Here is a 15741-nt window from a genome sequence, read left to right on the forward strand (position 1 = left end):
TAAAAAGTCATAACTATATCTATATTGACTAATAAAACTCAGGCATTTGACACGTGATATTTTGTGATCTATGTTGTGATGATGAAGAAAGAAAATAAATAAGAAAAAAAAAATTAAAAAATACAAGTATTTATAAAAAGAAATATTAAAAATAAAGTTTGACTATTTGTTTTTGGTGCTCACTCTCAAAGAGAATGAAATATACTCACTTTGCCAATAAATATTTAGGAAATTGATAATTTTAATTTTAAACAGTTCAGGTGGATAATAGGATCATGTGAAGGTAAAGTGTGTATCTGGAAATCTAATAATAGATTAAGGAAGTATTTGACTATTTTCTCAATTTTTTTCCATCATACGCCAATGGCACCATTTCCATTTCTTTGTCCAACTCTCCCAAGGTACTTTGTTTTATCTTTATTTATTTTTTAGTTTAACTAATATGTTGATGTAGTTACTTTTTTTTACATGATCAGATAACTTAATACCAACAAGTTTTAAAATATTTTTATTTCTTTTATATTTAAATTATAGAAAAGTTGAGTTGAAAGCTTTGTTAATTACCAATACAATGTGAGATTCTACTTGGGTCTACTTCAAATGATTATATCTCTTAGCATATAACGAATTAGGTGTCCCATGAACTATCAAATTAAAGTTCTACGAGTCCTCTTTCCAACGCCACCAAGTTTGCTCCATTTTGAGTTTGGAGTAAAATGTTATGCTCGTTTTAGTAAGGCCCTGTCAGACATTCGAAGTTTTACGGATGGCTATATGGACGGTGAATTGTTTCACGGACCGTGGAGCCCTAAACGGTCCGTGAAGCCTTCCTTTTAAGGCACTCCATCCATTTTTAAGTTGGGTCACTTTGGTCTTTTCCCTATGTCATTTTAACCCATATTCTAAGCTTAAACCATGACGTTTTCACCTAGTTAAGGGCTTTGAAAGTGTTAATCAGTTCGTTTATGTTAATTAACACTTCAAGTCATTAGAGCAAGGTTCCAAGAGGAGAAAAGCTAGGGTTTTGAGCATTCTTCGAGCTTCGTCAATTTCTCCAAGAACTTTGTTCTTCCAGGTATGTAAGACTATCATAGTATTGGACTAGTTTGTCCTCACGCCCTACATCTACTTTAAAATTAGTAAAAGAGTAATATAGGGTTGTATCCTTAGATTTGAGTGTTCTTGAGATGAGTTGATGTTGAGCTCCGAGTTCTTGAGTTCCTGATTCTTTTTGAAATTATATTCCTAACTATTGAATTATTATATGTTATGCATTGAGATTCTTGAGTTGATTCGTTCATGTCTATATTTCCACATGAACCCTATTAATTGAGTATTTTTGAGATGAGTAGTAACGTTGAATTTTGAGTTCTTGAGTTCTGAGTATTGAGTTTTTCTATATTGTTATTGAAATCTTTGAGTTGAGTTTTTCATGTCTATATTTCAGCATGGACCTATTTTGAGTTATAAATTTTGAGGGATTCTTTAAGAGGTAACTGACATGTACTGAATCAATCTGAAAACTCTTTATATTGTTTATGAAGTAGAACTCTCTTTCAACTTAAAAATGATGGTTTTGGAACCGTTAAAGTACCCTCAAACTTCTCTAAATATAGTTCTTTAAACTCACTTAAACTCACTTTAAATTTTCAAAATCATTGTAAGAAAAATAACGTCTTGATAAATTTTAGTAAAAAACTCAGTAATTAGGGTTCATGTGGAAAATAAGCATGAACGACAACATCAAGAAACTCAACGCTTAAAGTATTACAATATCATAATATAACAATTTAGAACGCGAAATAAGGATAAGTGCATATCAAGAATTCCATAAATTGAGGACAAAACCCTAGATTTGACTTTTTTTTATGGACTACATTGAGAAGTATGGCGTGAGGACGAACTAGTTCAACACTATGAATAGTATTATATACCTGGAAGAACAATGTTCTTGGATAAACTTGAAGAAAATCTTGAAAGATAAAGTGTGGAGAAGAGTCGTGGATTGAAAATCTTAGGTGCCTTGAAGAGAATCTTGAACTTAGAGTCTTTAGAGCTGGAGAGATTGGAGAAATCCTCTTCTTGGAGTTCTTGATCTTTGAAAGAAGGAGAATTAAGATTTTGAGAGTTTCTATATGTATAATGATGATATTAGGTTATAAGATGAACTTAGAGAAGTTAATTTAGGGTAAAAAGTCAAGAATACCCTTCTAGGAACATAAGAAGGCCGTAGAAATCAAAGAAAATGATCTTTTAATGAATCCCATCGGCCAAATCGACAATCTGGAGGTCCTCTCATTCAAATATTTGGCGGTTTGCCAAATGGAGCTTTAGATCACCAAAATAGACAGAGACTTGAGGTTTTCAGGACATTTCAACGAGCTAATTCGGCGACTCGTCAACCCATTGCGAGTCGCCAAATGAGCAGGTGTCCTCACCGAATTTATCAACTCAGACATGTTTTAGTAAAATAAGTATAAATTTTTACTCTGAATTTGAATAAGGTAAACTTGGTGACGTGAAAAAAGACATATAGGCCTTTAATTTGATAGGCCATATGCCATCTATTTCATTATATATGGAGAGATATAAGCATTTGAAGTTGACCTTTTATATGAACTCATGCGAGAACTTAGCCGATAGGAATGCTTTGAACTAAGCTTGGTGTTTGAGGTCCCTTATGACCCTAGATCACTTTTGATACCCTTGATACACTTGGTAAATGACCTTAAAACATATGAGCAAGTAGGACATCACCCGGCTCAAGCTCATATACTTTCGACGAACGATTCAGCTTTTAAGAGTAGAGTTGCGAGATATTACAGAATGATTCGGATCTTGACTTAGAAATTTAGGGGTGTTATACTAAGGCAAACTAAATGAACTTAGCTCTTCACCTTCCTATGCCACAATTATGATTATGTTGGTTTCTTCTATTGATCTTGATATGCATATCATGTTTCATCTTGTCATTTTACATATAGTACTATTTCGCAAGTACTTACGTCCCTTCTGTCGGGGACACTACATCTTTAATTGATGCAGACTCTGGTATACAAGTGCGTGATCAAACCGCTCACTAGGTCTTATTTCTTCTAATTTTGGTAAGCTCCTTTCTATTTTCAGGGGTTTAGTCTTTAGATTTCCATCATTTTATGAATATGTGTTGAAGCTATGTCGGGGACCTTATTCCGATAGTCACTACTCAGTTATGTTTAGAGGTTTCATAGATAAACAGTCAATTATACTTCACTTTTGATCTATTGTGTTCTTTATCAATGATTTCAGTGTTATGACTTATTACATTTATGAAAAATGTTTCTTTTATAAGACTTGTCTCTTCAAATCCTTTAAAACTATGTTTCCGCTCATGTCTCCTTCTTTTATAAGGCTATTGTGCACAAACTGATGCACTCACCCATTTATTTTAATATGGTTATTTTAATTTTTGTGATTCACTCTTTATCCAACAATGTATACTCATTTAACGAATATGATATACACAAAGTCCAAATGCAAGCAATCTAGTTCGAATGAATTGCTAAGTCCATAACTATATCAGCACTAAAAAATGTGGTGTAGTGGATAAAATTGTTTTTTTTCTTAACCAGGTGTCTCGAATTCAAGCCATAGGTATGAAAAATCCTTGGTAGAAAGCATTTCCTCCCAAACTAATCCCTACACGGCGTAAATCCGAATTAATTACTCTCCAATTTAAATACCGAATACCACACCAAATAGGAACCAAAAAAGAATCTATATCCAACTTTGCTCTGATGTTTGTGAGAAAAAAATTAACACATACATATATAAAAAAAAATGGAAATAATTTTTTATTTTATTAAAGTATGTGATCATCACGTCTTCGACACTAAATTTTGAATATTCCACGACACTAAATTTTGAATATTCCACAACACAAAATATGTAATCATCACATCTTTGACACTAAGTTTTAAATATTCCACAACACTAAAGGGGTGGATTCATGATGCCAATATGATTTGTTGAACTAACAAGAAAGAGAAACCAAGTTTGGTTCTATAATTAGTTAGCTGTTAATTCATTGGTTGCCAATTAGGTTGGTTCATCTTTATTAGATACTTAATCATATCCGATATATTTACATTAAATCTAACAAGTTAACTTTAATTATTAAAAATTTAAAATAAAATACATATTAACTTAATTATATGGATATCAAATACCGAATTAAAAAAAAACATTGTTAAATCAACCAACTTTAGTATGTTTTCTAATCCTAGGTAGTACTAGACAAGAGGGCCAGACGAGGACCCTTTCTCCATCTCATGTGAACAAATATTAAGAACTAAAAAATCATTACTACTATTTTCATATTGAATTTTTCACTCAAAAATATTTGGTGGTTATTTTATAGAATTTTTTTTGATTGAATCAATGTGAAAAAAATGTAATTATTGCATATGAAAAAAACTAAGAATCTATATATTTGCCATCATACATTAGACCATATAGTTGATTCAGTGGAAAATGAGTGGAAAAAATATATTTTATAGCACAAATATCTCATTAATTTATCAACCTATTTATTTATCAACTTAGCTCAGTTCAGTTCATAAAATAACAAATAAAGCAGTTCAAATTCAGTAAAAATTGAATGAATTACGCTATGATATGCATTTTAACTCATTTTAGCCTGAGTAATTTTTTGGACAAATCAATATATCTATTTATTAACTCAACTAACATAATCCGCCTTAATTAAGTTAAACTCGTCCATTCAACCATCAAATAATTGGGGGTCGTAAATACCCCTATTTTTTTCAGCAAATATCGTATTGATGTTATTATAGAACCAAAAATGGGAGGTTGGAATATAATAAATACGTTGCATGTGCATGTCCAAAAAATGGCTAATTAATTAGCATACACTTTTGAACCATTTATGTTAGCTTTTGTCAAAACCTACATTTTGTGTGTTTAAGGTTCAAGGAAACATTTTGGCCAACTACATTTAAAAAATGTGATCTAACGATAAATAAAGTCGATTTTTTTTTAAAGAAAATTATAATTTAAAGTTCAACAAAAATAAAAATATTGCTAGTAGGTAATTTTAAAAAATCTAATAGATTAGTATCTTTTAACCTTATTTATTACTCCTATAATATTAAGTTCTATCCGGAATTCTACGACATGGGTCATGATTATAGCTAGAGTGGTTTTAATTCTGGTTACTCGTTAGTCGTAGAAAGTTATACATTTTGAAGAACAAATCAATATATGAATTGAGACTATTATTTTTTACGACTTGTCATAAACGATCAAAAATTCGAAAGTGAAAATTCAGAATATCCAAATTAATCAATCCAAAACCGAGCTTATTTGAATTATAAAAACAAATATATTTTTCCCTCTCCTTTTACCCACGTTTATCTACAGTAAAAAGAATTTTATGAAATTGTCTTTTTTTTCCCTATCCACGTGTCTAAATATTCTACTACACGACAAGTAACAGACATGTAATTTGACGTTGTAACCGTCACTTTATATTACGACTAACGTTTTGTTTTGTAAGGTTAAGCACACTTCCCGAGGTTAACGCCGTTATTTATCTACGGTTCTCCGTATTTTTTTAAAAGTAATTAAAAACACCTTTTTTTTCTTTAAATTAAAAACATCTTTGAAGTTGACGTAAATTATTAATTTCGTTGTTGAACTATTCACAGTCTTAAAAACACCATTTTATTTGATTAACTCAATTTAAATACACTCTCGACACATGAAATAACAAGTGATCTCAAATTCTTAATAGCATGCGACTCTTAATAAAAAATCGAGAGAAGTTTTGAAAACACTTATAAACTTAGCGAGAACTTAGGCATGTATCATGTTACAAAATCAGTGTTGTATTTAAATTCAGTTGATCAAATAAATAAACGTTTTTAATACTGTTAATAATTTAAAAACAAAACTAATAATTCACACAAATTTAATGGTGTTTGCAATATTTTAAAAATAATCAGATAATGGTGGAGATTTTTAAAAAGATGCCACGTCAGATTATGTTGAAATACTACGTGGCATATGATCCAAACCGTCACCACTTATTTATAATCTCTCAATTTCTCTATTGTCGTAGGGAATTATTTTATAGAAATAATTATTCGCTCAAATGACTCGATTGCCTTATAAAATGAGTTATAAACTTGTCATCGAACTCACGATTCATAATAGTTACTAAATTTGTAATAAAGTAATTATATATTTAATAAAAAAATTTAATATATTTTATGATTTTAAATAAACATTATTAAGTTCATTTAAATTCATAATTAATACTCCTTCCGTCTCATTTTATGTGAGATAGTTTGACTCGACACAGAGTTTAAGAAATAAATGAAGACTTTTAAAACTTGTGGCTCAAATTGAATGATAGAAATTTGTGTGGCTGTAAATCATTTTATTATGGGTAAAATAGATATTTTATAGTTAAATTGTTACTTAATATAAAAATGTGTCATTCTTTTTGGAACTGACTAAAAAAAAAAGTAAATCACATAAATTGAGGCAAAGGGAGTATTATATTGTCTTTTGTGAATCCATAATTTATACCGTCTCCGCCCCTGTGCATAGGTTAGCTTGATGGCATTTCAACTATTTCATTGTTTATAGGGAAAAAGGACAGTTATACCTTCGAAATATTGTAAATGGTATGTAAATTCCCTTCGTTATACTTTTGGGATATTGGTGTCCCTGCCGTCCAAAAACTAGAGCATATATACCCTTTATACTAACGGACATACACGTGTCATAATCTTATCCACTGATCCGACATTTATCGACGGATAAGATTGTGTCACGTGCCCCTATTTAGTCTTCCGTTAGAGTGAAGGGCATATATGCTCTAGTTTATGGACGGCAGGGACACCAATGTCCCAAAAGTATGACGGAGGGTATCTGCATACCATTTACGATAGTTCGGGGGTATATTTATCCTTTTTCCCTATTATACTTTATTTTATCAACATTAACTATATAAATATACTTTTAGTTTTATGCTCATTATTTATTAGTACTACATAAATTTAGAGCTTTTAATTAATTTTATATAAGGGCATTGCAAAATAACTTCTAAAGTCCAAGATTATAACGAAATAATTCCATATTTTTTTAACTGTAACAATATTCAGTGCAATTCGATCAAGTAAGATCAGAAACAGATAGTATGCAAGCAAATTTTAACCAAATGAATTCATCAACATAATCTATACATTGACTATGTATAATATACTTAAATATACAAAAAAATTAATTATTTTATAAATTAAATCGCTCAAAGATATTGAATTGTAATTTTTCCGAACAAATGAAGACTATTTTTTTTCCAATTTTGTCGGATTGTACATGAAAGGGATAATTTTAAAGACACAACAAAAGAAAAAGTTTTGAAAAAAAAGAAAATTTGATGACCCAACGTTTTTACCTGATAGTGTATAAACCAACCAAAACCAACTGATCCGTTTGACCCTCCACGTGGCAACATCACATTGTATATGGGCCCACCATTTGGCAAAGAACCGGTCTTTGCATAGTTTTTTCACCAGTGACCTGTTATTGCCAGTGAATCAACCGGTATTTTACCGACAGTTCCGGTCATGGATGTAAGTGTATAAAGAACTGGGGTTTAAGACAATGTTTGGGGGTGGTTTTCACAGGGTTTTTGGGTCATGGTGAAAAATAAAAAAATTGCATTTCACAATTATTGGTTACTAAGTATGTATACACAATTTGGGTGATTCTTGAATTTTTATTTTATTTTTGGTGAATTTTGATGGCAGTTTGGTTGTTTTAAGGTGTGATGTGACATGTTTCTTTATTGTTGTTTGTGTGTATAAAGTTGTAATCTTTTGTTTATAACAGTTGAATATCCTGTTTGGTTGCATAAAGTTTCATCTTTGTTGAGAATTTTTGTGGGGATTTAATGGTTTTTGAAGGGAAAAAAAAGATGAAAATTTGGTTGCTTTAAGGTGATGTGATGGGTGATGGTGATCCATTTGTTTCTTCTTTGATTGTAAATTTTTTCATAAAGTTCCAATCTTTGGTTTCAGAGACTTGTTGGGTTGAGGAGAAAATCTTGAGAAATTAGAAGAAATTGTTGAATTTGTTAGTTTTAAGTGTTTCATGGGTAAATTGTGATGAAGTTTGAGGAAAATTTGGTTGCTTTAAGGTGATGTGATTCATTTTTTTTTCTTCTTTCTATGCACAATTTGAATAAAGATGCTATCTTTTGTTTGGTACTTGGTTGGATTGGGGAGAAAATCCTGTCAAAGTAGAAGAAACTGTTGATGCTTTGCCTTTTAAGTTCTTTAAGTATGGTTTAATGGGGTTTGAAGAAAAAATTGTTTCTTTAAAGGTGATGTGATCCATTTTTTTTTTCTGGTGCATAATTTGCATAAAGTTCCAATCTTTGTTCAGAACCTGATTGGATTGTGGAAAACATTTTGTTTTTTTCTGCATCTCTGCTACCAACAAAGCATTTTAAGAAATTGAAGCTTTTTCCCTTTCTTCTAAGTTCTTTTCAGAATTTGGTCCCCCAAAAAGCTTTTCTGTGAAAATCAGGGTGTCTTAGATTAGATCTATTGATATTTCCCAAGTGGATTCTTGAATTTGCTAGGTTTGGTTTGGTTGATCTAATTGCTTTCTTTTTGTATCATCTTTGTAAGTTCTTTTTTCTTAATTTCACCTCCAATCTTTGGGTTTATGGGGAGTTGGGATTCATGGATTTCATTAAGATTTGCATAATTACTTTACCCTCATGTGGAAATGGCTTCTTTCCTCTTTTCCTTTTTCTGAGGAAAAAAGCAACATGTTTGTTTCCTTCTCATCAAACATGTCATGTTGGAATTATACTGGCGCTTTTTTTTGTTTGATCAAAACATGTTCTTTTCTGTCATAATGTTGGTGATTATCTTTCTTGTCATTCTTATAGTTCTGATTCAGTGATTTTTGATTCTTGTGGTTTCTTATGATTAAGATCTTGCCATATTTTGTGTAGCATTACTTGGAGGGAATAGCTTCTTTTAAATTTGAAATTGAGATCATACTTTATCTTTGTATGCTTTTGGATTGGATAGTAAAAGGTTTTAGGATATTGTGGAAAATGTAGTTATGATAAAAATTTTAAGATTATTCCCTTTTATAATCATCATTTAAGTGTCAAGTGAAAAAACCAATAACTTTTCTGTGGGTTGAATTCAGCTTAAAGTTCTGTAATACAAAGTGCCAGTCTCCTTGGATTTTTTTTCTTAAGCTAGCATTAATGAAAATGTGGGCATTCTGTTGTGTTGCCTTTTTTGTTTCCTGATTTTTTACACCTCTGTGCTTGATTTCCAATACTTTTACCTCAATGTCTTGATTCGTGATTTGTGATCTGGCAGGTTTCTTCTTTAGATTATTTCATGTACTTGCACTGCTTATCTGGAGGGATGTATAGATATGTGGTTTTCATACTGTAAAGTAGATCAAAGACTGCTGGTGTTTCGTGTTTTCTGAATGTTTAGTCCTATGATTTCTGAGATATGGAGTTGCACAAGAGGTTAGATTATGGATTCATTGGCTATCAGGTGCCTCATATTCCCCGAGCTACGAGATCAGCCAGGGTAACTTCACTTTTCATATGCGATTGTTATTTCGCCTTAATGTTTTTGACTTGAGGTACTCATTCTAATCTTATTTCGTTGTCGATATTTTTAGGGAAGGGGAAATATTAGGAAGAAATCTGATAGCAATGAAATGTGTGCTTTTGACTTGTTGACTACTGTAGCTGGGAAGTTACTCCTGGAAGGAGAAAGCACTTCAAAATCTAGTGGGAAAGATCAGTCTGCAGTTCTGAAAGATACTACTGAGACGGTTAAGGAGGATGAAGATACACCATTAAAAGAAAATCGTTGTAATGAGCAGTGCCAGGAGCGGGGGTTCTTCATTTCTCAGATTGTTTCAGAAGCTCCTGTAGTAAATCATTGTTTAAGCAAATCGACAGATACGTTATCTGGACCAGCATCTGTAATTACAAGTTCAGATTGCTCGGAGAAGTTGGGTTCTGCAGAACTATTCATAAATGGTGAACGCAAAACTGAAAACAGGAACTGTTCTACTAAGGTAGAACATGAGTTATCTGGTTGTGGAGATTTTTCTAGCTGTACATTAGGCACTGAAAGTAAAAAACAAGTGAAAATCAACCTGTCAAATGATGCAGCGATTACAACGAATAAGAGGGCTGCAGTTTGCAGTTCAGAGTTTCCTGATCCTTGGGATAGGAAGCGTTCAATGCTTGTTGCTTCGGACAATACTGTAAAGTTATCTCTTTCTACGGACCCTGATCCTTTTGGGTCCTTTCCGGTGATCCGGAATGATGTACAGTTAGCTAACAAAGATGATGACGAAAAATCTTGTGGGTGCACTCAACCTAGCACCAGAAATATGGCCTTCAGGCCAGCACCGCATGTAGGAGATTGGAGGATGAGGAAGTTACAGGCATCCAAATACTGGGAAGTAAATCCGCAATCTGATGATGAGGGACATGTCAATGTTGGTGAGTGTTTTTTATTGTTTATTTTGGTTCTGACCTTCAGCTTTTAACTTCCTGGATTTGACATAGCAAGCATCTCTCCAGATAATGAAACAAGGCATGTCTACCAGAAAAGGGAAAATGTCTACACGAGCGAAAGGTCTCAGAGAGATTTTCCTTTCAAGAAAAGAAAGCTCTATTATTGTAACTCGTTCTCCAATTCTGATGGAGGGAGTAGTGATGGAATATGTAGTTCTCCAACAAAAGACTTAAATAGAGATGCATCCGGTTATAGTCTAGCATCTTCAGGAGGTTTGTTGTCTTCTTCTGAAACCCTGCCTACAGTGAAAAACATGCACATTATTCACAGTCATTACTTGCACATGTTGGTGTGTATGCATTCCCAGTTCTAATTGGTACCTATTCCCCCTCTGCATATGGAATCTGACAGCCTGTGCAGCAGCTGGGACGTCAATCCCCAAAGCAGCTAGTGCATCCTTCAGGTCTAATGACTCCCATGGTGAGAAGGCCTTCTTTTGGACTAAGCAATGATTCTTTTATGGCAATTTTTCATTTGAAGAGTTTCTGATGTTACAAAGATGTTTATCCTCAGTGAAGCTCAAGATCAAGTCTTTCAGAGTTCCTGAGCTTTTTGTTGAGATTCCGGAAAATGCAACTGTTGGTTCTTTAAAGGCATGTGAAAGTGTTAATTCTAAATGCTATAATCTGTTCACTTAAATAAGGTTCTTTCAGTAGTATTGCTGCAGAATTCTTTGTTTCTCTTTTCCAGATTCAAACATAGAAATTCACTCTTTATGCTTCTAATACTCTGCAGAGGACCGTAATGGAAGCAGTGACGGCAATACTTGGTGGTGGGCTGCGGATTGGTGTAGTTTTTCAGGGTAAGAAGGTTAGAGATGACAGCAAGACCTTATTTCAGGCTGGAATTTCACATGATGACAAACTTGATGCTCTTGGTTTTACCCTGGAGCCTAGCCCCTCTCGAGCTTCCCCACCTCTAGGTCCAGAAGGTCGTTCTCCTGTACTTCCTTGTGAGACACCTCAACCACTAACAAGGTATTTCATATGCTCGACGATCTCTTTTTGGCATTAATTATTGTATAGTCTTTAAGTTTCACTAGCTTAATTTTGGCATTCAACTAGCTGTAGTTAGTCAATGGAGTTGGTGACGCTTCAGTTTTATTGATGAATTAATTCTTGCAAATGTATGCATGTCGTTATGTGTAGTTAAAGTCTACATTTGCTTTCAACTCGGGACACCTGAGATATTGCTACTCTCTTTAACCCTGTTAGTCTCTTGTCCTCTTTTTTCTCTATCTGATGTTGCTTTTTGTGGAAGGTGGCAGGCCCTTATTCTGTTCTTCCTAAAACCTTCTTAAAAAAAGTCTTGTTAAGTTTGCCATATATTTCTTAGCAGGTGCTCACCTGGTTCTACTATTATTCATAATGGCATGCAACAGGAGACGTATAATGCCTTCCCGGATTATTCAGGAACAAATTTGAGTAACTTCATTGAAAGCGATCACGATTCAGCTCCATCCCCTCCTGATGCCTCTCTGGAGAAAAATGCTGCAGATTCAAGAGCATTGGTTCCAGTTGCTGCAATGGATGCAGAAGCCTTGGCTGTAGTTCCAATGCGAAAGCCCAAGCGATGTGAAACTGTGCAGCGTCGAATCCGTAGACCTTTTTCTGTTTTCGAAGTGGAAGCACTTGTTCAAGCTGTTGAGAAGCTTGGAACTGGAAGGTATATCGAAATGAGCCATACTCGCTTAAATTTGTATCTTCTTAATAGTTGTATGCAAATGCTGACCTCAAAAGTTCCTTTTGTCTTTGCTATCTTTGCAGGTGGCGTGATGTCAAAATGCGAGCTTTTGATAACGCCAAACACAGAACTTATGTCGATTTAAAGGTACAAACTGCACTAAATCTCTTGCATTTCGGTAACTCACCTTCAAATTGTCACTCTGCCTACTTGAATCAAGGGCATTAGACTCTTCATATGTTGCTCATTCCTGTAGTTTCCACTTTAGCTTCTTCTTGATTAGCTCCTTATTCGTTTCCACATTTAAATGTGAATTTTGGAGGAAGGAAAATGAAATTATAAGTTATCCTCTTGATTAAGTTTGGCTGCCTGGACAAAGAGCCGAGCCGCCTTGGGGCTTGGCCCGGTCCAACTAGTTTCAAACGATTGAGCTTGGTCACGATCAGCTCAGCACAACTTGTTCCTTGGTCGTGCAGGCTCGATTAAACGTGTAATTCTTGTTTTGAAAATTAAAATGTGTTCCTTGTATGTTATAATAAACGCGTGATGTTTGTGTTCACGTTTCTTCAGGACAAATGGAAAACACTGGTGCACACAGCGCGAATATCTCCTCAACAAAGGAGAGGTGAGCCTGTGCCTCAGGAACTCCTCGACCGAGTCCTCATTGCTCATGCTTACTGGTCCCAACAACAAGCTAGACAACAGATGAAACATCAATCCGAGACGCGTCTTTTGCTTTAATGAGGTTGAAAAGGATAAACTGGAGGAAGATAAGTAAGTAGATGGGGTTTTGGAGATTCCTTTTTTGTTTTGTTAATAATAAATATTGTAAGTGTAAAGATTATATAACACAAGGGAAGTATATTAGTTGAATATTACATTTAGCTTCCTGCAGTGGAATCTTTTTCCTGCATGGATAGGGGCAGTTGGGGGTTGGCACTTGTACATGTTTGAAAATAAAGTGCTTACTAACACAATAATTTTTGTAATCTGCTTAAATTCTTGGTTTTTTGACAAGAACTTTTTTTTTTTGGGGGGTTTGTAGAAAGGGAAAAAAGATGGTGTAGCTGTTTATTCATTGTAGAACTTGGTTCAATGTCTTGTAGTGATTCTCCAACTTCTTTAACATAATAAGTTTCAATTCAAGATTTACATTTTTTTTTGTTTCAGACAGATTGTTTATCTTTTCGTTGATTTTGTGTACTTATAGTACTACTGTTTCTATGATGTCCAATTGTTATACACTTACCCTGACCTGTGTGAAGCTTATGGAATCTGGGAAGAATCCATAGCCAAAACTCAACTCGAGCTAAGAACACACAAAGCAATACAGATTAAGCAAGAAGAACATTTAGCTTCATTGATTATTTCTCAATCTGAGATGTACATTATATACAACATGCTGTTAATGTTGTGATCTAATCTAACAGACTCAAATGCTAACTGTTTTGAACTAACTGCAACAACTTATTGTAACTAACTTTGCCTAGCTATACAATTAAGTGTGTGATCCACACCATAATGTATGATGCACACTAATATATCTTCAGTGCACATCAATGCATTTGTTCAACTCTTTTACACCCTCCTTCAAGCTAGGAGCTATGAAGATGTTCTTCATTCCTAGCTTGGACACAAGATATGTATGAGGATCTCTTCCAAGAGCCTTAGTGAAAACATCAGCAGGCTGTTCAGATGAAGGCAAATAGGCTGTGACAATCAGCCCTTCTTGGATCTTTTCCCTCACAAAATGGCAATCAATGTCTATGTGCTTTGTCCTCTCATGGAAGACTGGATTAGTTGCTATCTGCAGTGCAGAAGTGTTGTCTGAATATAATGGTACAAGAAGATTAATCTTGACTCCAAGTTCTTCAAAGAAACCAACAATCCAAACTATTTCAGCAGTTGTAGAAGCCATGGCTCTATATTCTGCTTCTGCTGAGCTTCTAGACATTGTCACCTGTTTCTTAGACTTCCAAGATATAGGTGAACCTCCATATTGTACCAGGTACCCTGTGATTGATCTTCTACTATTAATGCATGCACCCTAGTCTGCATCACAAAACACTTGCAGCTCATTTCCCTCTATAGATGACATCAGAATACCTAGACCTGGTGTTGACTTCAAATATCTCACTAATCTAAGTGTAGCCACCATATGTGAAGCCTTTGGAGAATGCATAAACTGGCTTAAACATTGCACAACAAATGATATATCTGGTCTGGTGGTGGTGAGGTACAACAACCTCCCAATTAACCTTTGATAGCTAGCAGGATCCTTCAACACTTCATCAGGACGTGTAGGTGGTATGTTGTCATCAAATTCCACTGTAGTAAGCTTTTGATTCAATTCCATTGGAGTTGAAACTGGTTTAGCACCTGCTAACCCCATGGCTGATATGAGTTCTAAGGCATACTTCCTCTTGTGTATTAAAATTCCAGCATCACTCCTAGCAAATCCCAAACCAAGGAAATATCTGAGTTCTCCTAAATCCTTGATCTTAAAAGCATGTTGTAAAACCTTCTTAGTATGTTGAATCATGGCAGAATCATTCCCTGTCAATAATAGATCATCTACATAGATGAGTACTATCATTATCTTGTCTTTCTTCCTTTTTGTAAACAAAGAGTAATCTCGTGTACTTTGATGGAACCCTGATTCAACCAAGGTATTTGTAAGCTTGATGTTCCACTATCTTGAAGCTTATTTTAGCCCATAAAGTGATTTTAATAATCTGCATGCTTGATTGTTTCCAGACTCCCTACTGAAACCTTCAGGCAGGGTCATATACACCTCTTCATAAAGATCTCTTTGTAAGAAAGCATTGTAAACATCCATTTGATGGATGTGCCAATGACTAGCAGCTGCAATAGAAATAACAGACCTTACTGTAGCCATTTTGACCACTGGTGAGAAGGTCTCTTGATAATAAAAGCCCTCCTTCTGATTATATCCCTTAGCAACCAACCTTGCCTTAAACCTTTCCACACCACCATCAACATTATACTTAACTTTGTAAACCCATCTACAACCAATGGCCTTCTTGTTCTTTGGCAAGTCTACTAGTTCCCAAGTCTTATTATCTTCTAAGGCTTTTATTTCATTCTGCATTGCTTCCACCCATCTAACATCCTGAGTAGCTTCAGCATAAGTAGCAGGCTCAGTTTCAACTGAGAATTTGGAAACAAAACTTTGATATTTCTCAGATAAGCCAGTGTAATCCAGGACTGAAGCGATGGAGTAGAGACACTTGCTAGTCCCATTCTTAGTAAGGTAGTCCTTATGCCAGATTGGAGGTTTGGAACTCCTAGCAGACCTTCGTAGTGGAGGTGGAGGATCAACATGATCAAAAAGCAATGGTGAGAGAAGATTCTGTTGTGAGAGAGTATTGTCTGAATAAGTAGGTGG

General features: G+C 34.3%; 1 protein-coding gene across 5 annotated transcripts; it reads left to right on the forward strand.

The window, feature by feature from the left end:
• The first annotated feature begins 7662 nt into the window (after positions 1 to 7662).
• LOC102584447 (telomere repeat-binding protein 5-like) lies at positions 7663 to 13498 on the forward strand. Of its 5 annotated transcripts, none has more exons than XM_006358627.2 (10): positions 7663 to 7755; positions 9420 to 9641; positions 9736 to 10573; positions 10655 to 10861; positions 11001 to 11069; positions 11163 to 11242; positions 11385 to 11626; positions 11985 to 12314; positions 12416 to 12479; positions 12903 to 13498. In XM_006358627.2, exons 2-10 carry the CDS (start codon positions 9561 to 9563, stop codon positions 13071 to 13073), a joined length of 2082 nt encoding a protein of 693 aa, XP_006358689.1. In that variant the 5' UTR covers positions 7663 to 7755; positions 9420 to 9560; the 3' UTR covers positions 13074 to 13498. The 5 variants fall into 5 exon arrangements, with proteins under 5 accessions (XP_006358689.1, XP_006358688.1, XP_015169562.1 ...); XM_006358626.2 differs by lacking the exon at positions 7663 to 7755 and adding an exon at positions 7841 to 8209; XM_015314076.1 differs by lacking the exon at positions 7663 to 7755 and adding an exon at positions 7841 to 8053.
• The last annotated feature ends 2243 nt before the right edge of the window (positions 13499 to 15741 follow it).

This window comes from Solanum tuberosum, unplaced genomic scaffold (genome assembly GCF_000226075.1).
Source record: "Solanum tuberosum cultivar DM 1-3 516 R44 unplaced genomic scaffold, SolTub_3.0 scf00266, whole genome shotgun sequence".
Classification (NCBI taxonomy): domain Eukaryota; kingdom Viridiplantae; phylum Streptophyta; class Magnoliopsida; order Solanales; family Solanaceae; genus Solanum; species Solanum tuberosum.